Raw genomic sequence first — 26,539 nt, forward strand, 5'->3', positions numbered from 1 at the left:
TGGAGACACCTTGTGATGTCAATTCACTATTCACTGTCAGGGGAGGTTTGTGGGTGTGAATGCAAGGGAGCACAAAAATCTCGCATGTGTATTACGCGAACGCATTATCACGCGATCATTGAGGAGAAACAAGCGTGCCGCCGTTGCGTGGTGGCGCGCGCCCTGACTAATATCACTATCAACTATTGTGAGATATTATACACCAGAAAAGCAATCAAATTAGGTGAATTCTTTACAAGACGCACCCACTGAATAAGAATGTCCCTTAAGTGCTGTATTTTTCTAACATTGGGAGCAATGAAAGAAGTCAGTGTTAACTTTTGGTGTAATAATTTTCATATTATACCACTTGTCTTGGGTCTTGCATATCTGATATGTTCCGTGAAAAGGCTAAATATACTCACTGGTCCACCACCACGCCCTCCTCTGGGTGGTCCATTTCCCTGCATCATGTTCATTGGATGAGGAGGTTGCATACCAAAGCCATTGTAAGGTCTGAACCCAGGTCCTCCACCTGGAAACATTCCAGGTCCACCAAAATGTCCAGGTGGGTAAAAATTACCTACATTTGCATGAGAAGAGAGGAAAAATTAAATGCATGATACAACAGCAAACTTGCCTGCAACAATATTTAAATGTACCTTAAGATGATACCACAAATTGCTTCCCTTGAATTTACAAGAAAAAAATCTCAACTATGCCACGACTGCAACCTGGTAGCAATTTCCCCCAAAAAATGCCAAAATAGTCCTTGAACATTGAATTATGGGGCGGCAGGGTTGTTTGATTTAAATCACTTGCGATTTAAATCACTTGATTTTTTTTCAAAAAAATCACTGATTTAAATCAACTTTTTCCATTTTTTAGCATAAATTTTTTGATAAGTGTAAGTTAATTTCTTGCTTAGATTGACTGTTTAACTTCATTCTTAATGCTTCTACAACTTTTGGATACAATTAAAATACCTCTATGATGTCACTTTATCTATTGCTAAAAATTCATCTTCAAGGTGCAGAATTCAACAGGTTTGTTCCCCATGGTTTTGCCAAATTTTTTCTTTTAAATTTTCACATGTAAAAACATGTTTAGATTTTTTTTAAATACCTGGTAGGATCGTGCATATGACTAGCATTACACTGGTACTCTTTTGACTTTATCATGGGGTATAGCAGATCTTAGAATAAAAAAAATCAATTTAAAATAAAAAAAATCCGATTTAAATAAAAAAAATCTGAATTTTTTGATTTTTTTTTTCAAAAATCAACAACCCTGATTATAGGGGCGATTTTCAATACAAAGTAGCTCCTAAAGACACTATTTTGAGGCTTGTGGCTCAAAATAAATGGAGAATGGGTATTTAGCCCCAAAATTAAAAAAGAAGCCCCCAAGGTTAAATTATGGGGCGGTTGTTTAAAACGTAGTTAACAAAGTCAGTGCACTTAGAGAGCAGGTTAATTCTTTGTAACATGCTTTTTTTTATATGAAACAGACATATTACGATCAAATCGGCATATATAAAGGTTGGTAGTTGGTGGTAAAGTTAGACAAAATATAATATTTTGCACAGAAAAGATTGGCAGACAAGACTGCAAACCCTGCATACCTTGCATCATGTTCATGCGTTGATCTGCACCGCTATTGTTGCCGGATCCTTGCTTCTGTGTTTGCCCTGTAGCAGCCCCTTCTGATGAACTGTCAGCACTCCCTGGATCCTTCTGTTGTATCTTTTGAAGTGCTTTGCGGGCAATCTCCCAGCTGGGGTTATGCAGCTGCCCCGCTTGTGATGGATCTGATGCTGATGCTGCTCCTGGTGGTCCTGCTGTCATTCCGCCTAGGTTGCCACCCGCAAACTGTTGATTCCTAACAAATTCAATAAAAATTATAACTCTTTTTAAAACACATCAGGTGAGCGACTTTCTTGAGTCAGCAATACAAAGATCTGAATGACTGGTACTCATCAATTGGCACAGGGTCATGCTTTTTATACTGGGCACCCAAAAAAAGTGGTGCTGTCACATTTTGCCCGGGGGGAGGGGGGAGCACTCAAATATGACAGTGTATGCGTACTACGCATGGGTGACCAACAGGGTTAGCGGTGCCTGGTTAAAGCAGGAGGTCCAGTGGAAGCCATTTGCACCTCTTAACCCCTTTTAGTCTGAAAACAGGGCATCCAAACCTAAAAACAACTTTAGGGTCCAAAACTCCCAAAATCTTTAAAAATTTAAAAATACCAAAAAAGTGAAAAAATATTCTTTTTTAAATTTAATTATTTCATTTTATATTATACTAGATTTCGCGGTTCTCGGGTCGGGCGCTTCTCGTGATCGGCCTATTTCTAATTACCCAAACCCATATACCTGCCCTGATTTTTTAAACTATGAAATGCGTCTCTCAATGATCAAGACCCAACTTGACACAACTTAATCAATGACGAGAAACGTGAACGCAAAAACGGTTCATATGCCTTCCGGAAATAGTCATGTTCTGCTGAAATAGGCCTATATGCACGTGTTTGGTGTGTGCACGTGTTCGGTATTGAAATATATGTTGAAAATAAAGGCCTATAATTATTGGTCCGATGAGATGCACCTGTTAGTCACACTGTAATGCTTTTGCGATGCGCGGACTGTACTCCGCGGGCGCTCCCGTTGATACTCCGCGATAGCGCACCGCATGAAAGCACGCGATAGTGCACCAGCGTGAACGCCTTGGACGCCGATAAGCGCCAGCGGACAGAGGACGGACACGCCGTAATTAGTATTAAGATACGGTATATATAATATATATTCCATGTCTAACACCTACCTGCTGGCTAATAATTGTAACGAAAATGGATTTTCGCTCATTCTCTAAAATTGGTTATTTGAGCTCGTGTGAGGCTTATTTTTGTATTGTTACACGCATACAATGTACCTATCTCTCCTGGACTAAGTGTCATGATTTTATAACCAAAATTTATCAATTTTGTTGATTCATCTTCGATTTCTATGAAATGGTCACACATTTTTATAAGCTTACTAAACGAAGAGTATTGTATTACTCACCAGGGTTCACAGTTTATTGTGTTTTCGCGTCCAGGACGCTTTTTGAACTCACTGGACCCGGAAAAAGTAAGATTATGTAACCTGAATGGGTCCAGCAGGCTGTGCTTGGACCCGGAAAAAATCCCATCCAAGAAATAGAAAATATCATCATATATCGTCAAAATTCGTCATTGTGCGATAAACCAGCTCAATCGGCTCACAGCACATTTTTTAACAGCTTTTCATTCATAAATTACAAAAATCGCTGCAACATGATAAACACCTCATCGCTATTTTGATTTGATCATCGATACAAGGGGAACTGTGGAAGAGATTGACTTGGATAGTGCAAATATTATGTTACAATTAAATTAAATGTCAACAAAACAGGGTCAATTCCTGGTGGCATCGCGAAAACACTTTTTTGGGGTAGTTGTATATTTCAACCGAGCAAATATAACAAAATAACCAAATAATTAGATGATTAAAGTACGGTAGTGCATGCTATTAGGTACCGTAGTACCGTATTGTTTGTAATAAATGCCCCGGGGGCGTTGCATTTTTCCAAAAGGGGGGCGTTTATTGGAAGTGAATTGTCAGTGAAAAAAGCTTAAAAATCGGGTTCAATTTCCCGATGGTGCTCCTGTTAAAAGGAGAGATTTACGACCATACAAGATGGCGACGCCCACTGAAAATTACAATTTCGTGGGGAATACAACAAAATTACACCTGTAAGGCTGTACAGTGCATGGAATTAGTGAAATGTTACCATAATTAGGCAATGAAATGGATGGGAGTTGAGTCAAAATAGGTTTTTTCCATGCAATTTAGCGATCGTGACTGACATGACTGATGCAAGTTTTAAGCTTACCTACACGATATGGCATGGAAATGTTTGCATTTTTGTCAATTTTTACAGAAAAATTGAGGGGGGCGTTATTAGAGGGGAGCGTTTATTACAAACAATACGATAATTGTAGTTCTTTATGAGAAAGTCAGCCGATCGCGGCAAGTCGTCTTTTACCCAGTAATTTGACTCGACTTTGGTAAATTTTGGGTGCCGAATTCGCATACTTTAATATTTATCGTTTAGCCAGTACTCAAAATACATTTCGGTGTTTCTAAAGTTTAGTACATAAGTACAATTTGGACCCAGAAAAATCAATTTGGGACCCGCAAATTTCAACTAAATGGGATCTGAATGGGTCCAGCATAAAAAAGTGGACCCGGTTATTTGAGAATGAGAGCAAACTGTGAACCCTGTTACTCACCACCAGTCACTGACTTTGTCGCCAAATTTTCATGATCCAAATTCTTTTTTTGTGCAAATTAATATAAGTTTAGCAAAACACACATGGAAATGCCTCTTAAGTTTTTATTTGTTTACCAGTTGCCAGTTCTTTGTCAATTTGGGCGTAATATCCTGGCAACTCGCTTTTTATTCTGGAGTGGAGATCGACCCCATCGTCTGGGCTGGGATGTCTATGGTCGATCGGATTCTCGCTTGTCCAGGTTTGCGCCGCGTTCGTTTTTCATGTTTTTCAGTCAATCAAAAACCTTTTCGGTGATTGAGTTTTCGTGAGCAAAATGTGCTACTTTTAGTGTTTATTGCTCACGAGAAAAAGACAATAAATTGCAAATTTGCTCGCGAGTTTGGAAAGTAATTTGTCGACTCACTCAAGTCTTGTTTTGTGCGTGTTTTCGCGATAAATTGATCCAGAGTTCTAGGGCTAGTTACTACCACATGGAATCAAGCAATTCTGTCGCATTGTAACTTTGTATAAACATGAAAACTCTGCCAAAAATCACGATATTCTACTTGTGCAGTCGAGTCATTGGCACACAGCATCATCATCCCTATATCTTGGTGTCAGAAATTGCCATGATAGTAGGGCGAATCAACAGCATGGTATAGCGATTTTGTTCTGCCGTGATTTTATGGTTTCGAGATAAAGGCCGAGCAGTTCAGGCAAAGTATAACACTCCACCTGTACCTTTACGAACACCACCTGTGTACGATATATATACATAACGTTTCTATTCCACGTAAGCTCCGGGCATGCTTATAACCCTGTTTAACGTTTTTAACTCATAGAAATTCGATTTTATTATGGTCCATTTTTGTTTTCAAGACTAGAACAGGCGGTTCAATACGCAGAGTTAAGGTTGTCACACTCTTTCAACATGTACATATTCATGTGCAATAGGGTGGTTCTTAATTTTCAAAAGTCTGAAATACCTTGCTCCCACCCCTTCAAATGGTGATCCTGGATGAAAAACTTATTCTCTGAAATTTTCAGAAATATTGAATATGATTTAGAGGTAGCTCAAGAGCCCTCAATGTGGCCGCGATTTGGCCGAATTTTAGTTGTCGGACATTTTTTAGCAAGTTTACAAGGGTCTATTTTCAAAATCATGTGTTTCTTGATACCCAGTCTTTGTAATTGCATTAACAATAACAAGTTTAACATACCAATAGCAAAAGATGTCTTGTATTTACTTCCATTGTGATTATAAACCAGACCAAAAATGGCATTTCGCCACGCAATGCTAAAATATTGCCCGTCAGCCTTTTGGGCAATTTTGAGGGCCACTAGTTTTAAAAAAGAGAATATCATGATGCTCAAAACTTTGTAATTGCATTAACATTAACTACTTAAACATATAAATAACAAAAAATATCTTGTATTGTCATTCATTATTGTTTTAAACTCAACCAAATATAGTACTTTGTGACATGAATACCCCAAAAATACTATGTATCGGCCATTTCGGGCAATTTTACAAGGGTCTATTTTCAAAAGCGCAGTGTCTCTTGGTACTGAATCTTTGTAATTGCATTTAACAATAAGTAGTTTTACACATTATATAGCTCTAGATGTCTTGTTATTACTTCTATTATTGTTTTAAGATAAACCAAATATGGTACTTTGTACCATTTGACCCCGAAATAATGTGTGTCAGCTCAGTCGGCCATTTTGTGCAATTTTACAAGGGTCTATTTTCAAAACACAGTGTCTCCTGATACTAAATCTTTGTATTTGCATTTACAGTAACTAGTTGAACACATATTATAGATGTCTTGTATTTACTTCCATTATTGTTTCCAAATGTGGTACATGTACTTTGTGACATTGCGTGTCAGTTGGCCATTTTACATGGGCCTATTTTCAAAACAGAGTGTCTCTTGGTATTAAATGTTTGAAATTGCATTGAGAGAAACAGTTCCACATATTTTTTTAACAAAATATGCCTTGTAAAGTTGTATTAACTGCCATTGCTGTTTTATTCTAATTCTAAATTTATTAATTGTTGTGGTCGTTGCGATAGATAGGTTGTATGTTTACAGGTAAAGTTCTAGGCACTGGAGAGCTTTTTTATTGTCATTCCCCTCTTACCATGCTTAAAGGTTATTACCCCTCATCACCGCGAGTTACCGTACTTGAGCTCTCTATATCTATCATCTTCTTTGGAGGCTTTCCCCCTCATGATACCCACTTCATGAAACTGGGTCCCTTGAATCAAGCATCAATATCATTTTACTCATTGGATGTTCCAAGGGCAAAATTCAAACTGACACACTACTATGACATATGTATGAGGAGAAAGGCATTCAGGAGTTTTTCCTATTTTCTGTGGCTCTAAGCATGGTTCACTGCACCCCTAGCAGCCTGTGCTCCACATAATGATATCCAGCTAATTGCAGGCTTATGAAGACAACCATCATGTTTTTCACAAATAGCACACAATCTGACAATGAAGTCCAGCTGCAGTTCCTGCTTCAAGTTGTATCTGAGCATCGGCACCAGTTTGCTAGTCAACCTTGGCAGATTCTTAGTTTAATGAAAGCAACTAAGGGGAATCTTTTGTTATAAATATGTTGAACAAGTTGCTGCTAATGCAATTACAAAGATTTATTATCAAGAGACACTCTGTTTTGAAAATAGGCCCCATTATGTAAAGCTCAAAATGGCTATTACTGACAAACAGTTTTTGGGCCATGGCACAAAGAATCATATTTGGTTGATCTTAAAACAATAATGGAAGTAAATACAAGACATCTAGTACTATAATATGTGTTCAACTAGTTACTGTAAATGCAAATACAAAGATTTAGTATCAGGAGACACTGTGTTTTGAAAGTAGAGCCTTGTAAAATTGCTCGAAATGGCCGATTGACACCCAGTATTTCGGGGTCAAATGGCACAATGTACCATATTTGGTTGATTTTAAAACAATAATGGAAGTAAAAACAAGGTATCTAATGCTATATATGTGTTAAACTACTTAATGTTAATGCAATCACAAAGATTCAGTACCAAGAGACACTGTGTTTTGAAAATAGACCCTTATAAAATTGCCCCAAATGGCCGATACACAGTATTTTCGGGTATTTATCTCACAAAAGTACTATATTTGGTTAAGTTTAAAACAATAATGAATGACAATACAAGATATTTTATGTTATTTATATGTTTAAGTAGTTAATGTTAATGCAATTACAAAGTTTTGAGCATCATGATATTCTCTTTTTTTAAACTAGTGGCCCTCATAATTGCTCAAAAAGGCTGACGAGCAAAATTTTAGCAGTGCGTGGCATGAAATGCCATTTTTGGTCTGGTTTATAATCAAACAATTTAAAATATCTTTTTAAATCATAGAAACAAATGAAAATAATATTTTGGAGTGTTGTTTAGAGTGTTATAACGTGAGAAAACAAAGTTCAAAACAAAAATAAAATAATCTGATTGAATGAGGACGGGCATAATTGATCATTGATTGATTGATAATTGGTCATTATTTTCAATGCAGCAAATGGATAAACAAATAACAATAATTTCACGATTTTCTAGCGAGTTTTATGTGGAGGTTCAATGCTTAGTGGAATTTATATGATCCTTATAATAATATATGAGGCTATTTTGATGATGTTTCAAGGTAAATATGTAATCTACTAATGAAAATTATGTAACATATAGTCACTCACAAAATAACTTTGAGGTGAATTCTGTATTGGAAGTTGCTCGAGTTGGGTTGTCAAATTCGGAACCAGTGTGCAAATTGTCTGAGATAAAATTCGCGAGTATTTAATTTCGCGAATCAAAAGCCCTCGCGAAATTCGCGAAATTAAATACCTCGCGAAATTAAGTGGTTTTACAGTAGGTCACCTCATCTATAGCTAGACTGCTGCCCTCAGTCGTCAACCATCTGGATTGACGATTGAGAAAACTACGTGGAAAAAAAGTGACGGATTTTGCAACAGGATTCCTGTGGCATAGAGCGTCTTGCGAGTTGTGTGCAAATTGACCTTTTGACCGAGTTTGTTGTTTTAGAAGTTCAGAGCGCGATCTTGTCACAGCGGCGCGGGTACAGCGACGCGGTATACTGGGCGCCGCTAGTCAGTCAGTCGCCACGGCGCACAACCAAAGTCGCATTGAATAGTTTTCAGAAGTCCGTCATGATATGGGCTGTAAGATAATCAGTCGTCACCATGGTCACTACAAAGCATACACAGTACATGCGAAGTGTAGACGGCTGATTGGAATTAGTCTAATCTATAGCCATGATAGCATGATAGTGGTACGTACATGACAAGCGAATCAAGCCTGCCGATACGTCTATTGTTATTATAACACTTCTCATGAATATTAATAACAATGACCTGGCTTTTCTCACCACAACATCACTTTGCACTTGAGAGAGTTGAATGGTTATTGACTATTCACATACACTCACCCCCACACACTGTGATCAAGTAACAAGTTACTACAAAGTTTGAAATAAAATGAAATAGTAAAATAAAAGTTTGAAAAAAGAATATTGAAATAATTTTTAAAGTAAACTAAATTGAAAAAATAGAATAGAATAAAAGGGAATAAAACTAAACAAAACTAAACTAAAGAATATAATAAAATAAACTGCAATATAATAACAGTTAATAAACTGCAATATAATAAATAAACATTAAATAAATAAATAAATAAATAAATAAATAGGGCCTAAAATGAGTTTAATTTTAGTTTATGAATATTAACCAACATGATTTCACTTGAGCATATTAAATAAAACATTAAAATAATAAAAATAAATAAACGAGTTATATAAATAGGCCTAGTATAAAGAAATAAAAATAAACATTACAATTGATAATAGGCCTAAGTATAAAATAAATAAATGCAAAAAATGTCTAAATTTATTAAAATAAATAAATTAATAAGTACAAAATATCTTAATTTTATTTATATGTATGTGTGCCGTGTGTGAGAGCATGCTGCCCATACGTCATCGACATGCAGAAAACATAATTCAATCGATTGCTAACAGGAAGTGAGTGTGTTGCATTAATATTCATGAGTAGTATTATAATAACAGTAGACGTATCGGCAGGCTTGATTAGACTGCTGCCCTCAGTCGTCAACCGTCTGGATTGACGACTGAGAAAACTACGTGGAAAAAAAGTGACGGATTTTGCAACAGGATTCCTGCATAGAGCATGCGCAGTTGTGTCCAAATTGACCTTTTGACCCAGTTTGTTGTTTTTAGAAGTTCAGAGCGCGATCTTGTCACAGCGGCGCGGCACAAGCAAACTTCTGTACAAATTCAACTTATGCAAATGAATCAACCACAGCTCATTATAACCCAATGACATCACCAGCTCAAATTACATCCCATTGAAATACATGTAACTGATGTAAGTGGAACCAACATTACTCAAATTTCAAGGCCTTTTTGTAAAAAATTACAAGTTTTTCGGAGATTTTCAAAGTTTTTCTACGGAAGTTTAAGGTTTATTCAAGCTACTTATGTAGGAAGTACAAGTGGAGACAGCCAAATGTTGATGGACAAACGTAATATGCATGAGCATTTTTCATAGTTAGGGATGTTCACAAAAAATTGAACTTTGTTAAATCATATCAGAAATGCTTTGGCTGGAAAGATCATAAAATTTCCTTTAAAATGAGGGGTCAACCAGCTCTCTAGGGTTAGAAATAAAGAAATTAGAACAAATTTAGCGTCGTGAAAGGGTGTAAAATTGCCCTATACTTTAACACAGGCTTCGTACAAAAAAGTGTGGCCATTATAAGGGATTTTTAAGCATAAGATTTTTAATCCACTCAATATGTGAATGTATTTCTCACTTAATAACAGCAAAATTTGATTCAAAACACATTTTAGAATGTCAAAAGCTATCACATTTTACCTCTAGGTCATCGGAGATCTATATCGCAAATTATCAAAACTCCGTTTGCGCACCACACCCCTACGTGCCACGCCCTTTTCATGTCCGCAGCGGTTCAATTTTAGGCATTTTCTACCTTATTTGAGGAAATAAAATCCATTTTGAATCAAATATGTGCCCAAAATAACAATAAATATACAAAATAAGTTATTAGTATATACATTTGATCAAATTTATTTGATTTCCATCCAAAAATAATACGTTTTGGAGACAAAATGGATGATTTTCATTTGAAATATGCAAAATATGCAAAAAGCACCCAAAATTCTATCAATTTCCGCCCAATATTTTACTGAGGAACCTGAAAACTAAAGTTTAACACACTTTCAGTCCATCTTCTGTCATAAAAAGTGACTTAATTGTTAAAGGCATGTACAAGAAAGCACAATGGGCCAAAAATTGCATAATTTTGCCCCAAAAAAGCGTTATTTTGTAAAAAACAACATTTAGCACCCAATTTAGTGGTAAAACACCCAAATATTTGCTATTTTCCGCCCAAATGTTTGAATTAAGCGTGAAAATGTGTTAAAAAGTCAATTTTTCATGATTTTTTTTGTAAATTTGGGCTGTATTTTTAAAGGTATAGACAAAGAAAGGATATTATGTAAAAATTATACATAACATTGTGCCAAAAAGGCTTTAATTTGTACAAACACAACATTTAGCACCCAATTTATTGGTAAAACACCCAAATAATTGCTATTTTCCGCCCAAATGTTGAAAATTAGCTTAAAATGTGTTAAAAAGTCAATTTCTTGTAATTTTTTTTCCAGATTTGGAATTGATCTTGAAAGGCATGTACACTGAAAGCTTATTATGTCAAAAATATACATAATGTTGTGCCAAGAATGCTTTAATTTGCATAAAACACCATATACTAGCTTGAAAATATGCTCAAATTGTCTATTTTGTAATGATTTTTTCAAAGTTTTAGGTTGGGTATTTCTAAGTTTAATGAATTAAAATTTGATTTCTTCCATTAATTGTTACATTAAAGATCATACATAAATGTTTCCAAACATTTTCATGTCTCATCTGCTGTATAGTACATGATAAAATGTTATTTTATACCTTGTATTAGATGTATCTTCTGAAACTTTTTCTGAAAATTCTTCAAAGTTCAGTCAATTTAATTGACTAATTGTATTCAGTGGCATTTCGTTAATTTCTTTCCAGCAAGGATGACACTCTTTCATTTTTGAACAGGTATTGTATGGAAGTAGTTTGGTAAGGCAAGTTCCTTGTTCAATCCTTGGGAAGTGGCTTCATGTCAACAAGCTCCTGCCAAACAATGGGATGAGTCCAGTGCATCAGTGTTCAAGATATTAAGTTCAAGATTCAAAGTTCATGTCTGCAGGTTGTCACCGAGGACATGTTGTCATCGAGGTTGTCTCATTATATAGCATGTTATCCTCATATATTCAAGAATGTGTAACTGCAAGGAAAACAAGAAAAATGTACCTGGTATTTAGCTTTATAATAATATTACCTATCAGTACATGTACATGATAGACTACCAGATGTTAAATGCATAAATATTAGGGCAATTTTAGGCTATAAAATGTTTCAATTTTCAACTGTATACTCACTTTTGAAAACAGGATCTGGGTGTAAATATCAAGGTTGTTATCTCCTCTCACTGTATAATGTACATCATGTAGGCCATTACTTATACTTCAACAGCTTATATGAACAATTACTGAAAGAGAAGAAAAAAGAAACAAAACAACATAGTTCAGTAATGTGCAAAATGTAAATATTGAAATATCTGAAATTATAAAATGAATCATCATCCTTTGTTTTTTCTGATCCTTCCAAATGGTAAACTTGACAGGTTAAGCCTGGCAACCAAGCTGGTAAACATGTCAAACAAACAAATTTATGTTGCCCAGAAAGTTTAATACAAATCTCTTTTGGATGGTATACAGTGATTTCTCTAGCCCTTGTGGTGGCAAAATAAGGAAATGGAAAGTCTTAACCTTTCAGTTAACCAAGAGGAAGGTAAACAAAGAGACATCTTGCTGAATCACATAATCATAGTCAGCTAAGTTGTAAATGCATCATCTGATTCATCAACCAAGGTTACATTTGTGTAATACTAAGTATATTATATGTACTGAGCATGTTTAGAAATAAACAGCAACTGTTCAAATACATTACTTACATTACCTTACTTTTTACCTGTAGGCTTACCTATTAAAAAAACAAACATTTATACTAAGGTCAACTTAGAACAAAGTTTTGTCTCTCAAACAACATGCACACAAGCAGCCCTACATATATATTTTAATTGCCTGCATATTTGCAAGAAACAATTAATAGTGGCCTAAAAACACAATAATAAAATATGCAAATAACAAATTCTGTTTGACACTACAGCTTTTTTGCAAAATGTTTAAGAGACAAAACTTTTTTTTTTTTTGACAATATAATACTTACTCAAGTGGTTGGTGGATAAAAGCTAGGTACAGTAAAGTATATTATAGTACTTATATTGATGTTATAATTAGTACATGCTGAGCACTTAAAGGTGGTACTAAGTGCAAGTTGGTAGCTTGAAAGTACACAGAAGTAGACAGATTATTGTACAACTCATTCTTTAATAAAGTCAGTAAAATAAGGTACTAGTGGTTTTGTCTTGAGCTCATAATTATGTACAATAGATAGTTCTGAGTTCCATGTTCATTTAAAGTACTAGTTCCAAGTCGCCAGCTGCCATATCCACAATAACCTCCTCAATTGTTGCATAGCAGGGTGCATCTGGCTCCTCGTCATACACAAATTCAAACTCAAGCTGATCGTGTTGGTTATTCACAGCATCAGTTATTGTTCCCCGATATCTACGCTCAATTCCTGTATCCTTGTCTTCAAACGTGTTGATGATCTTTTTATTTAGAAGACTGCGTGGGCATTCAAGGATTTCTTTCAAGTATACAAGTTCTGGCACTACTTCTGTGTTGGTCATCATTTGTTCAAGGTATCTTTCCATGCCTTCTACAGTTGCCTTTGTAAAAGCAATTTTTTCATTCACTTTGCATTGTAGTATTGTGTTCCTGATTTTTATCTGACCCTTGAGAGCTTCCTTTTTTGCCTTCATCGTGGATAGCTTGCTTATTTGTGACTTCATTTGACATCTATCTGACCAGTAACCACCATATTCATACACAAGTTTCACTATCTGTTCTAAATTGTCCCTCTTCTTCTCCTCTTTCTCTGTAATATCTCTCCGGCTTGCTTCCAGTCTGGCTCTGACTCTCTCTCTGTACTGTTTACTAGCTATTCTGTCGTCTTCTCTAATTCTCCTTGCAAATTTGGTTGCCCATAATATATCTTTTGCCTGTTGGTCTTTAGTCTTCCTCAGGAAGGATTCCTTCACATTGTTAACATCGAACATTTCCTTTTGTTCTATTTTATTCGTAGTCATTGATGGCGCAAATTTCTGCTTAGCTTTCATCTTGGCAAATTTTCTTTCACCTGAGATGTTGCTGCTTGAACATGACTCGGCATCTTGAACTAGTTGTGCAGATGGGTCCCAAAAGTTACCCCCTGGAAGCTGGTCGTGGAGCTGCCTATCCATCACTTCAAGAATCCCCTCAAGTAACATCTTCATGTACCTTACAGCCTCATTGTTGTTGTTGTCCTCTGATTGCGCTCGTCAAGGAAAAAGTCTGACTGAAATATCACCACCAAAACAATCATGCTTCTCTTGTCCTGTGAGGAGAACTGATGGAATTGTAATCCATTCTGTAATCTTATTATGGGCTGCTTTGTAGAGGGGGTTCATATCTAATATGTTGTCATCCTGGCCAACCACATTCATCCAAGGACCTGATATATATTTATTTATGAGTCCTAAACAGCGTAGTTGTTGCTGGCAATCACCACCTTGCAGGATATTGAGTACAGCAAGCACAGCTGGATTTGATGACTTGTGGATCTTGTTGAAGAAGTGGACTATATGTGGTGTATAGATGTAAGCATATGATGCGTTTTTATATAACACATTAAACTTGTTCCCTACCCATCGCATATACATGGTTTTTTGCTCCATAGAGTTGCTTTGTGAAGAAAAACCTTGCAATCTCAAGTAGGTTGATAGGTCCTGCCCTACATTAATACTTTGGTCATAGAACAGTTTGTCAACAGTACGAAGCAAAGCTTGTGTAATGCTTTCAGAACGATGGGTGTATGGCATATGAGCGTATTTTTTTGCATCAATTTCTTCGTTTTCACTCAACAACTTGTTGCTAGATTTCTGAAAAGAATCTAATGGGTGCATTGCGCACCTGAATTTGTTTATTTCACCCCCTTTCAACTCCTCCAAATGCTGGTCCACTAATGAATTAGCGACATGTCTGTCCGTCATGGTATTTTTCACCTTCTCAATCAGCTTACTTTCTCCCTCTGCTGCCAGTGTATCAATAGTGTCTAAACTCTGTTTAATTGTTTCTACATAGTCTGTTGCTATGCCAGAAGGCTGATTTTTCAAGCCTATTAAAAAGGTGTCACTGTTAGTTGCTACTTCAACTTCCGTAACATGTCTACCTTTACGGTCTGTCGTTCCGTCATATTTGACAGTTAGATTGTCTTCTCCTTTGGTACATTCTGCAACTCTCTTCAGGGCCAGTGCCTTCATTTCAGAGGCAATCCTCCCTTGCGTGGATCTGGAGGGCATTGCACCAGTTAATGTTTCACCTGTCACAGTTTCCACCACCAATTTGACTACTTCTGAGCATCTATGCTCGAAACATTCACATTCTGCAAAAGCATTGATGCTGCTTTGATGCTGGGGTTTACACGTTTTCCATCCACTTTTGTTGGAATTTGTTTGTTATCATGCATACCTTCTTTTTGCTCGCTTATTTCATTCTCGAGACTTGCGATCTTCACATTTGCAGCTTTGAGAGAGCTAACTGTTTGTCGCAGGGTATCTTTTGTTATTTTTTGCACCTCCAGAGAATCACCTGGTATTGCTTTTTTGACAGATTTTCTTTTAATTTTACGAGGAATTGCAGGATTTGGTTTCTTATGATGATTCATTACGAAGTGCAGCTGTGGCCTTGGTAGCTTTAGCTTTCCATAACGCAATAGACGCTCGTTGCCGTGAAATTGTCGCCAGGATCCTTTTAGTGTTTCCTTGCCGGCCAACAACACTATACATTTTTGTTACTTTTGCTTGACTTGCAGTTAGTCTTTGTTCTAGGAAGCTCACTCGCCTTTTCAGCCTCTGATTTTCCTTTTTCAAGAAGTGATTTTCCTCTTGGAGGTCACCTGTTGGCCTCAACAACACTTTTGCTGGAGGAACATACATGTCTTCATTGTTTAGTGTTCGGTCCCTTTTCATAGGGTTGGTGGGGTTTGGTGGAACATATTGGGTATTTTGAAACAACATTACTTTTGCTTTGGCATCTTCATTCTTGTAACTGCATTTCTTAATCCCTTGCAGTTGCGACTTCAACTTACTGGTGTATGATCTAAATGTAGATGGAGCTAAATTGGAAAGTCCATACATAACTTGTATGCGTCCTGATAGGTTTGCTGTGGATATGGTTCCCTTACTAGACGAGGCATAATGGTAAAGTTCTATGATAATCCCATTTGTTATCTTGGTTACATCTACTGTTGCAAGATCGTCCAAATTCTCAGATGTGATGCCAATGCTGCTGGACAAAGGGCCGATGGTACACATCTTGTTCACAGGTCACCGTGTAATTGCAAACCACAAAAGTACCTTATCAAACTACTTTAAAAGCTTTCTACAAGCACTGAAATAATTCTAGTCTACAGTCTACTCTAGTAATTCTAGCATACCAGCACTACTGTTATACTCTAGCTATTTATCTATTCTACTCTAGCTACGTCTTCTGTGAAACCTGAAAAAATAATAAAGCAATGTATGACTTACTTATTTTGTTCCACTCCAGATCAACTGGTCTCTCCTAGCTTTCTCAGTACCTCATCAGAAAATAATATGATCAAAAGTTCTAAAGAAATAAATACATAAGGAATAAAGAAAATGATACAGCAAATAAAACATAACAAATTAACAACTTTTCGCTTTTCTTCTTCTTTTCCATTTTTTCTAGTTTCTTTCTGTCCTTTTCTTTTGTTCTTTTCTTATTTTTTCTTTCTTTTTTCTTTCCTTTATCTTTCTTTTTCCATGTTTTTTCCTTCATATTTTTCTTCTCATTCTTCCCCTTTGTCTTCTTATTTCTTTGTTCATTTTCTTTTTTCTTCTATTAAATAATAATGAAAAATAAACAATGCTTACAAAAGCAAACTAAAAGCAATAATAAATAAAATATTTGAAGGACTGCTATTTATCTTGAACATCAGTAAATAACAAAATGTCACATACCGGTAATGTATAAATGTATATATTAAACAATAAATAAATAAATAAATAAATAATATGAACATGACATTAATGATACCAAAAAGGTGACAAGAAATAAAAACCTACAAGCAGCGGGTGGCAAGTTGGCCAGTCAGGATTTTTTTACGAGGCTAGGCCTACTAATGACAAAAATCAAAAATAATTTTTTCAACTATGTGAAAACTTTCCAAACTAAAAACAAAAAAATCAGTCCTAATCCAATCAATCAACAAGCAGTGCCGGTGGGGTGGCATGGGCAACTAACCCCCAATTGTAACTCTTGCCCCCCCCCCAACTACAAAATGGTGAATGACCCCTAAATTTAAAAAATATTAATTTTTCACCCTACATATATTGGGAATGTGCAAGCTCTGGGGTGAAGTATGACCCTCTACTTTTGGACCTTACTCCTACCCCTGGCTACACTGCAAATATTTTTCACCCCGAGATTTAATTTTCACCTCATTTATTTGGATTTTCTGCAAGCTCGGGAGTGAAAAACAAGGGAAAACAACCCCCGACTTTCGGGCCGTAATGCTACCCTGAGCTGTTCCCTTGACTACACCACCGCTTGTTGTAAATGATTTTAATAAATATTAAATTTACAAAAAAAAATATCATAATACATGTACAAAAAAGGGTGGTCTATATACCTTTACATGTCTTGCAGCTATTCCAGCACCAAATAATAATAATAACTAAACGATAATAATAATTATGAACACCCACTCCCCCAGGGTGGGGAATGAACCCCCCCCCCAAAAAAAACTTTCAATTTTGTTGTGGCAATTTTGTGCGAAATTGGTTGATCCCCCTGAAATTCGCCCCCCCCCACCAGGAAATTCAACCCCCCCCCCCAAAAAAAAAAATATTCAACCACCCCATCATGTCCCCATAAAAAATCCTGGCACCGCCTAGTCAACAAGACTTCACGGGGGGGTTGTCCACCATGACAACACCACCGCTTGTATTTTTTATTTTATATAATGAATAAATTGAAAATGATTTTATGAATTAAAAAAAATTAAACTACAAAAAAAATCCAAAAATGGGTTCCTCTTTTTACAGCTATTCCAACACAAAATGATAATAAAAAATAATAATGGAAGCTAAAAAATGACCCCCTACATTCCCTCACCCCCCAAAAAACAAAAAAAACAAAAACAAATCCTGTGCGCTATTTGACAAGTGTAAACAGAGTTGGCAATACCCATTCAGCGCGCCGTGTTGTTGTATGGGCGCATACATGTACATGTTCAATTGCCAGTACACACGCAAAGTTGAGTGCACCCAACACACACAGCATGCACACAGCGGTCGCCCAAGTCGAAATGGCTGTGTGACATGCCCCGATGGCGATCGATTTTGCAAGGACATGATCGAAATTTTAGTTAGGTGAATGGCATATTTCAAATATTGAAACATAAAAGAACGAGTACCGAAAGTCATTTTCCGTCGCCGAGCTTACAATTTTGCATGATCGTGATATTGAAATGAACATCGACTCGTTCAATTGCATTGAATCAGGTTAGTAAAAATTACGAAACTTTGCTTCAGAATTTTGCTTCAAAAATCAAAAAAAAAAAAAAAAATAAGGCATACACGTGTTTCATATACATATATTTATCGACAAACATCAAAAATACTAAAATAGAATTGAAAGGTAACACTTACGAGCCTTTTAATCTGTGTTGTTTTTCAGTATTTTACACTTGAGTTCGCATGGGAATTCACGTCTGTACGGGTCACGGTGTCAAGGTCAACGAACTATCGCAATCGTTAGGGCGCCGCCACAACGATCGAATGTGATCGTGTCTATCATAGTCCAGAACAAATTTTCTTGAAAATCCATGCACCTGATTGGTCAGTTCAGTGCATGGGGTTGTAATGTGAGCAGCTCTCTGTGTACTGTTGGTTGGTGGTTTCCCAACTGTGCAATTGATCATCATGGTGGTGGTACCTGGTGTGTTCTCTTAATTATTTGTACAGTGCCAATGGTAGACATGTCCACATTGCTTATTATAGAGGGCGACATTCAATCCAAAAAGTTGTGTCCACAGTAGCTCACAGTCAATGGCTTAACTGTGCAATCCCCATAGGGAAATACAAAAATTTGAAATTTGGACACCAGAAACTTGACGACGTAGTCTAAAAAGTGCTGGTACTTTATCCTTGATACAGAAGTCAGCATGCAGTGAAAGTTAGATTTCATAAAATAAAATCGCCTTTGTGTAAAATGGATCATCGTGGTAAAAAATGATGCATTACATGCTTTTTTTGTACAGTAAGGCAGTGTAAGGCATTGTCAATGATGGGCGCAGAAAAGTGCAGTTTTTTAAAAACAGACATTTGCCCATAACTTCGCTAATTTTTGACCTACAGACATGGTTGACCCCTCATTTTTTAAGTTAAATAATCACCTTTTTAAACAAAATAATTTCAATGTGAAATATCCTACTTGAAAATTTTGTGAACATGCCTACCAATGGTGCAAGTTTGATTGTGCGCGGTACACGGGCGCCGCTAGTCAGTCGCGCTACGGCGCACAACCAAAGACGCATTGAATAGTTTTCAGAAGTCCGTCATGATATTGGCTGTAAGATAATCAGTCGTCACTACGAAGCATAACACAGTACATGCGAAGTGTCGACGGCTGATTGGAATTAGTCTAAGGCTTGATTCGCTTGTCGTACATGTAGTCAGTGTGTGGCAGTGCAGTGCGATCGATGTGATAGTGCCAGACTAGACCCCTGTTCGACAGCCTTAAAATTAACTTTTGGTAGCATATTATACCCAAAATTGACAACGAGCAAATAGATAAGAAAGTATAGCTTTGGAATATTTGACTATCTTTTCATAAAAACTTACCAGATCGGCTGTGAACCGGTAACTTGAGCTCCGGTCCAAAAATTACTCTGATTCTCCATGAGATTACTCCATAGACTAGTTCACCCAGTGAAATTAAAAGTACGCATGCGCCAAAAACTTAGTCTCTTTCTATTTTCATAAATGGCACCCACATACCTTAATGTTTTGTGAAGACTTATCACAGTACGTCTCTCTGTTATGTATTTCAGTACAAACATGTAGAAATGAGATTAAAATATTTATGACGTCACAAATGATAATGCGCATGTCCAATTTTGCTGTAGTCTCAATGCAATATCATATTCGCCACTTGAACGGCGTTATTCTTTTTGTGTGCTTGTGCTTGAACTAAAATAAACGTACAGAACGAGACTATAATGTACGTAATAAAATTGTATCAAAAATCATTAAAATTCACAATTATGAAGTATTTTATTTAAATAAACTTTGTCAATAGTGTTAATTAAGTTTTTATAATTTACAAGAAAGGAAAACGATATTATAGTTTGGTTATTTTATTTGCACTTTATATACTTTTAGAAATCCCCAAATGTGGCGTGGCCGCGTAGCCTAATGGATAAGGCGTCCGACTTCGGATCGGAAGATTGAGGGTTCGAGTCCCTTCGTGGTCGAAATTTTTTGCTGCTCCTATGAGTTTTTTTAATAGGCCTACAATCTATAAATGTTTCTCAATGTGATTTTTTTTCAATCACAGGAAATTTTCTTTGGACACGTCATTTTTATTTTCATTTTATTTTTATTTTTTATTGTATATCTCATAGTCATACCGGCACCTTATTGGTATGACTTGTGAAAAGCTTCTAATTTCACTCTTGCTAGATTTACTTCGCAATTATTTTGCTAAAAGTATGCCCAGAAATAAAACCGCAATTTGCTTGGATTTGATTTTATTATTGTTTTCTGATATATAGGGGCCTACGGGATAAAATCTTGTGCGTAGGCCTATATTCTTTGTTTAAACTAAATGAATGGACTTATAAAAACACCATATAAACCGAGACCTTTGTAGGCCATGTGCCTTAAACCAGTTTACCGTCTCTTAGAACCCGATAGACGGTGACCAACACTATAGTCTAATCTCAATGGCATAGTCCAATAACCTCAAATAACTTGACAGTCATAGTGCAAAATTTGACCTAAGTTGCAGAGTATGAGTTTTTGTACCCAAAGTTTCAAAGTCATTCAATGAATGTACAAATGTATTGGGGTTGAAAGAACCGTGTGCTGATAGATGAGCATGTTGTGGATCCCAGTGCAAGTCCCATAAGCCCCCCAAAAAAAAAAAAAAAAAGATGTTTGCTTGCCCTCAACCGACCGGCCCTATAAATTTTGTAAATCAGAAAAAAGGGTTTTTTTTCTATTTACTGTACAAAAGAATACCGACCCTATTTTTGGAAATTCCGCAAAGTTTTTTTTTCTTTTCAAATTGTTGCATTCTGAAGATGTAAAAAAAATGTAATTTAGAACTTGTGTTCAACATTTTAGTTGTTTTGTAATGTTAGTTGATTCATTTTGACACCAAAATTGTCTGATTTTTCATATTTTGAGCCTTAATTAATACAAACAGTAGAGTTTGCTAGTAATAAAAAAAAAAAAGAAAAAGAAAAAAAAAAGAAATCCTGACCGACCGACCCAATTTTGAAAATTCATTTGAGGGCAAACAAACAATTTTTTTTATTGGCCTAAGATCAATAACGAAGCAGTAAAACGCCTATTTTGACTATACAATGTAAACATGAGCAAGATAATAGTACTCTGTGATTATTTATGGAAGAAAGTTAATGGAACTGCTCTCATTGAAATAATTAATATATTAAACATACATTTTGTTTTGTCAACGATGAAAATCCGTTCACAAATAAAAATTTTAGGACATTATTATTTATTATTATTTTACGACATTTATTATTTATTATTATTATTATTATTATATTATTATTATTTGACAATTCAATTCATTCAGAAAATGCAAGATATTGAGTAATCATGCAGACCTTTTTGATTTAATGTGCTTGTAACTAAATCCTGTTATCTACCCAGCAATATTTGCTTATCTTAATTGTAAAAACTGTAGTGTACTAAATGGTACAAGACAGAAAAGGCAAACAGACAGAAATTTCGATTTTTAAATTAGAGAGTTGACAGGAAGTTGTAAGAGTTAAATTGTTATGGACATGATTGGTGTAAGCGCAAAAATGTTGAATGTCAGATCAAAGTAATCCGAGGTGAATTAAGTATTGTTGATCACAATTCTGCGCCAAAATTGTTAAAGGTCATCTGAGATGGACTAAGTATATATTTGGATTGTCAGAATGTTCAAAGTCGTGTCATAACGTAATCACCAAATCTATACACACCATGGAATTCACCATATCACGTCCAAGCTCACATTGGGCGCCCCATTCCTTTTTTAACGAATTTTTTATTTTCTTCATGGAGCTTTTGTTTGTTTGTTTGTTTGTTTTATTTCTTCTTTAACCTGGGACACTCAATCAGTTGAAAACACAATTAATCATCTGTTCTTCCTTGAGGCCCAGGGAGCTTCATGGGATGTAATATCATCCTGACCAAAGTTGCCCCAAATGCGGGGTAACTTTGGTCAGGCTATTTTTAACCCCTAGGGCACCCTTACCAAATTATTTAAAAATCTTTTTCAACTTCAAGGTGTAGACATGGTAGAAGGGATCCCTAATGTCATAAAAAAGATAAAATTAGAAATCGAACTGGTTTTGTTTGGAAGCAGTGGTTTAAGTTTAAAAGTGCCCAACGTTACCCCATTTTACAGCATTTTTGGGTCTTTTCTGCATTAAATATTTTGAAAACAAAACAAAGGTGTTAGAACTCGGTAGGCCTACCCTTGTTAGAACAAGGGTACCTACCACAGTGACAGGGTCCTTTTTTTAACGAACTATGGCAGTATCAATCAGGGCCGGATTTACCATAGGGCCAGATGGGCCCGGGCCCAGGGCCCCAAATTTTGGGGGCCCCAAAAATTGCCCGCCTGTACATTGGGCTATTCCAGAAAATAGATGCACACCCCCTATAGAGGAGCTCGGATATCCGGACTTTTTGTCCAGTCGTGACTGTTGGAAATCCAGACTTTTAAAGTGCCCAAAGGCAAAAAATCCGGCAGAAAATTGAGAAAATAGTTTAAAATCAGAAATCCTCCATATGAGAGCTCATTTTCAACATTTCCGTGATTTTTCCTGCATTTGATTGGATTTCCAAGCTTTTTCCAGTAACATTGGCAACTGGAAATCCAGTCGTTTTCAGAAAGCAAACTTGGAAATCCGGACATTTCTTTGATTGAAAATTTACTCCTCTATAGGGGGTGTGCACCTATTTTCTGGAATAGCCCATTGTGCATCTTCCATTTTAGCCGAAAAACACCATGTTTTGGGCCAAAATAGGGTACAAATATTGTAGAATTTTGCCTGCTTCGCGCGCACTGGCCTCTTATATAGCAATTCAGTTTCAACATGGTCTAAAAATAGTCTAAAATTGATTTTTTTTTCGCGCGCTTTGCGCGCAAATGTCCTGGTAGTATCTAAACACTTGGCCACTTGAGTGCACAACTGCACATGCTTTGCTCACGGTACGTTTGGGGCCTCCAAAATTTGGCCTGGCCCAGGGCCCCCAAAAGGGTAAATCCGGCCCTGAGTATCATACTCCAAGACACCATGCAAATCATGAGAACTGCAAAACCCACACATGCAAAACCCACATGCTTCTCGGGGTGAGAGGTCTTGGAGTATGAGGCCTATAATAGTTTGTTTAAAAAAAGGCCCTGTGGTAGGGCTAGGCAGGGGGCAGCGGCTGTGAGAAGTCTTGCCCCCGGGCCAGTGGCAGCGCCAGGAATTTTTTTTTTTTTCGGGGGGCATTGGAGGGCAAAGCAGAAATTCAGGGTGGGGGCAAAATTGGCAAATTTTGTGCAAAATTGCCACAAAAAGTGGAAATTTACGTGATTTTTTGGGTTTTGCTTCAAAAGTGGCGGGGGGCAAACTGGAAGGGGGGCAAGAAAAATATTTGGGGGGCACTGCCCTGGCTCTTGCCTCCCTGTGGGAAGCCTTTTTGTAATTTTAGCCCATTTTGACAATTTTCGTCAATATCCCCCCCTGTAAATTTGCCTTCCCTTGCCCCCCCTCTCTCTCCTGAAAAAGTCCTGGGTGATAAATTAAAATGGTTTCTAAAGCAGACTAGGCCTACTCAACTCCCTCAACTCCCGTTCTCAATCCCGGCTCCCTCGGGCCCTAGTCCCTGGATATGCTGGCTGATTGATTGACTTTGTGTAGACGATCCCTACAATAATTTTAGCCAATCAACGATGGCGTTACAAAAGGGTTCGGTTAAAGACATGACCAGTGACGTCAAATATTTTGGTGAAGACAGCAATGGCGTCCAACATGGATGATGAACAGAGCCTGAGAGAGTGTGAATCTTACGTTCAAAAGCATAACATTCAGCAACTGCTGAAGGACTGCATAGTTCAGATATGTATCCACCGTCCGGATAACCCAGTGGCCTTCCTCAAGGAGTATTTTGAGAAACTGGAGGTGGTAAGTTGTCTTAAATTTCGTAAAAGTTCCGGCATATTTTAGTGAGATTGATTGACATGATTGGTGATTGCAATTGCATGCAATTCATCATTCATGAATTCATCATTATATACCAACAAGTTTTAATCTTTAATTAGACTGCTAAGTATGTACATGTAGTACAGGTTATTCGAGTCTAGCTTTCTTACCGATATAGCTTCACATACGAGTATCAGTATAGAGTCCAAAGAAGGCTAGAAGCTCTCGAAATCTAATGAACGCAACTCTCAGCAGCTGTACTTGATCCACCCGCGATCGTATTCGTATATATCACATTTCAAATTACAACGCGAACGCACGACCTTGGATACAATGCTAACCAATCACGAATGCGTTGGCATGGTTGGATTCACTTCCGCGTTACTCACGCACAGTTGCACACACCCTGGCGTACGTCGAGCAGTGTACGCAAAAAATTGTCACGCTATTGAAAGCTGTGTAGTACGGTACTATAGAAAAATGATTAAATTTGTGTACATCGTGGAACATTCAACTGCGCTTGTTACTCCGCGACTAATCATGCTATAAATACACGAGCGTACAACGGCAACGCTACTCAAATATATGCATCCATATTTATACTAGCGAGGTTATCTGCGAACAACAGCTTACTACGTCTATGCACAGCCACGCAAAGAAAGAGCATGTTCCACGATGTACACAAATTTAATTTTTCTATAGTAAAATAGGGATGCCCACTGTCAATAAATTTAATGCTAGAACGGTTTCCCATGACCATGACCATGTATGTTGTGTGCACTCACTCATGTATTGTCAATGCAGAAATAAATCAATGCAGGAAGTCCCATGGGCATGGTATGTACTTGCATTGGCCCGAAAACAGGTTGTTTCAAGAAATTCCTGATTCCATCAGAAACCATTAACCAAAACTCTTTCCTGATTGGTCAGTAAATAGAGAAGACCTTCCTGTATCAAGATAATGAAGAGATCAACTTTTTTTAAAGAAAAATTTAATGAGACAAGAACTACAACAGGTTGAAGTCAGAGATACAACTGAAACATCCGGGTACTTGAGAACCAGTCTACTAGAAATTTCAATTGAATGAATACAGCTGTCAAAAGCTTGATGATTCTCTGCGTACACTCACTGTGTGATGAATGCCTGCGTGTGCGTAACGCGGAAGTGAATCCAACCTTGCCAACTCACTCATGATTGGTTAGTATTTTTATTGTATCCATTAGGCCTGGCATTTTCGGGTAATTTTGTACCCGGTACCCGCCCGCAATTTTCAGGCGGGTAACCGGTACCAAATTGCAAAAAAAAAAAAAAAAAAATAAATTTTTTTTTTTTTTAATTTTTTTAAAAAGAAGATAGGTTTAAAAAATAAATAAAAATAAAAATTTAGGGTTAATGTTCTGGGTGAAAAAAAAAAAAAAAAAAAAAAAAATTCAAGATATTTTGTTATTTTTATATGAAAATTGATAATTTGTATTCATGTCATAGTCTATTAATGATTTCAAAATGTATTGAATTTTTTTTTTTAAAGTTTTTTTCTTTCAAAATGTATTGAATTTACCCGACCGAAAATGCCAGCCTTAGTATCCATACATACATACATACATAAACAGCATTTAAAAGGGCGCCTTTCCAACTTGATCAAAGCGCCGTAACAACAAAGCAATAACAAAAACAGAGTCAATACGATGGATAAAAATGAGACTTCAAAACTTTCTTGAAACTTGGCAGTGTGCATGCCTCCCTGGGGTCATTATTTCTCAATTCACCCAATGGGAAACACCTCACCCCCTTCAAATTTGTTCAAAATTGGTATACAGGGTGATTTTGGCTGGCAAAGCTCAAATTTCAAATTTTAGCTTACTCAGACGTACGGTTTTCGCGCTATGCCCCGCCCATTTTTTGCGATTTCGGCGAAAAAATGGCGCGCCCATCAATATTGTCGCGACCATATCTCCGTAACTGTAGGTCCTACTGAGCTGAAATTGGTGTCATTATTTAGCTAATCTCTCAAAGAATCCAAATCTGCTATCATTTAGTATGTAGGAGTAAGAGAAAGTTTGTGACCTTTTTTTCTGTACTTTGACCTTGAATTTGACCTTGTTGCCCACGTGACCGCGAGGCGAATTTGCATTGGAATTATACCCCCATATGTTGTCTACAAAATATCAAAAAATTGGAGGGGTAATATTTTTTTGTTTTTTTGCTAGGCTTTCACAAAGCATGGAAGAAAGAGATAAGAAGGAACCACAACGAACGCATTCACTTTGTCCACTCCCTTTACCGACATTTAGTTGATATTGTTATTCATGAGGATTTATTTTGATCTATTCTCCGTGTTAAATAGGTGATTGGTATTGTATTCCATGTATTTGCATGTCTTCTGGAGCGTGTGTGAAGGATGATTTGAACTAATGACCTTCCGTGCAAGTACCGTAT

The 26,539-nt window shown here is 36.7% G+C and overlaps 1 protein-coding gene and 1 non-coding gene across 3 annotated transcripts in view; both read left to right on the forward strand.

Annotated features, from left to right (window-relative positions):
* Positions 1 to 20,066: 20,066 nt before the first annotated feature.
* Positions 20,067 to 20,139, forward strand: Trnar-ucg (transfer RNA arginine (anticodon UCG)). The gene has a single exon. It is a non-coding gene; the product is annotated as a tRNA-Arg (tRNA).
* Positions 20,140 to 23,892: 3,753 nt separating this feature from the next.
* Positions 23,893 to 26,539, forward strand: part of LOC140150967 (cAMP-dependent protein kinase regulatory subunit-like) — a 111,371-nt gene continuing 108,724 nt past the window's right edge. For both annotated transcript variants that reach the window (XM_072173132.1, XM_072173131.1), the window contains exon 1: positions 23,893 to 24,084. In XM_072173132.1, coding sequence (XP_072029233.1) covers positions 23,920 to 24,084 — 165 coding nt within the window. In that variant the 5' untranslated portion in view covers positions 23,893 to 23,919. The remainder of the gene's footprint in view (positions 24,085 to 26,539) is intronic.

The sequence above is a fragment of the Amphiura filiformis genome, chromosome 4 (assembly GCF_039555335.1).
Source record: "Amphiura filiformis chromosome 4, Afil_fr2py, whole genome shotgun sequence".
NCBI classification, from domain to species: Eukaryota; Metazoa; Echinodermata; class Ophiuroidea; order Amphilepidida; family Amphiuridae; genus Amphiura; species Amphiura filiformis.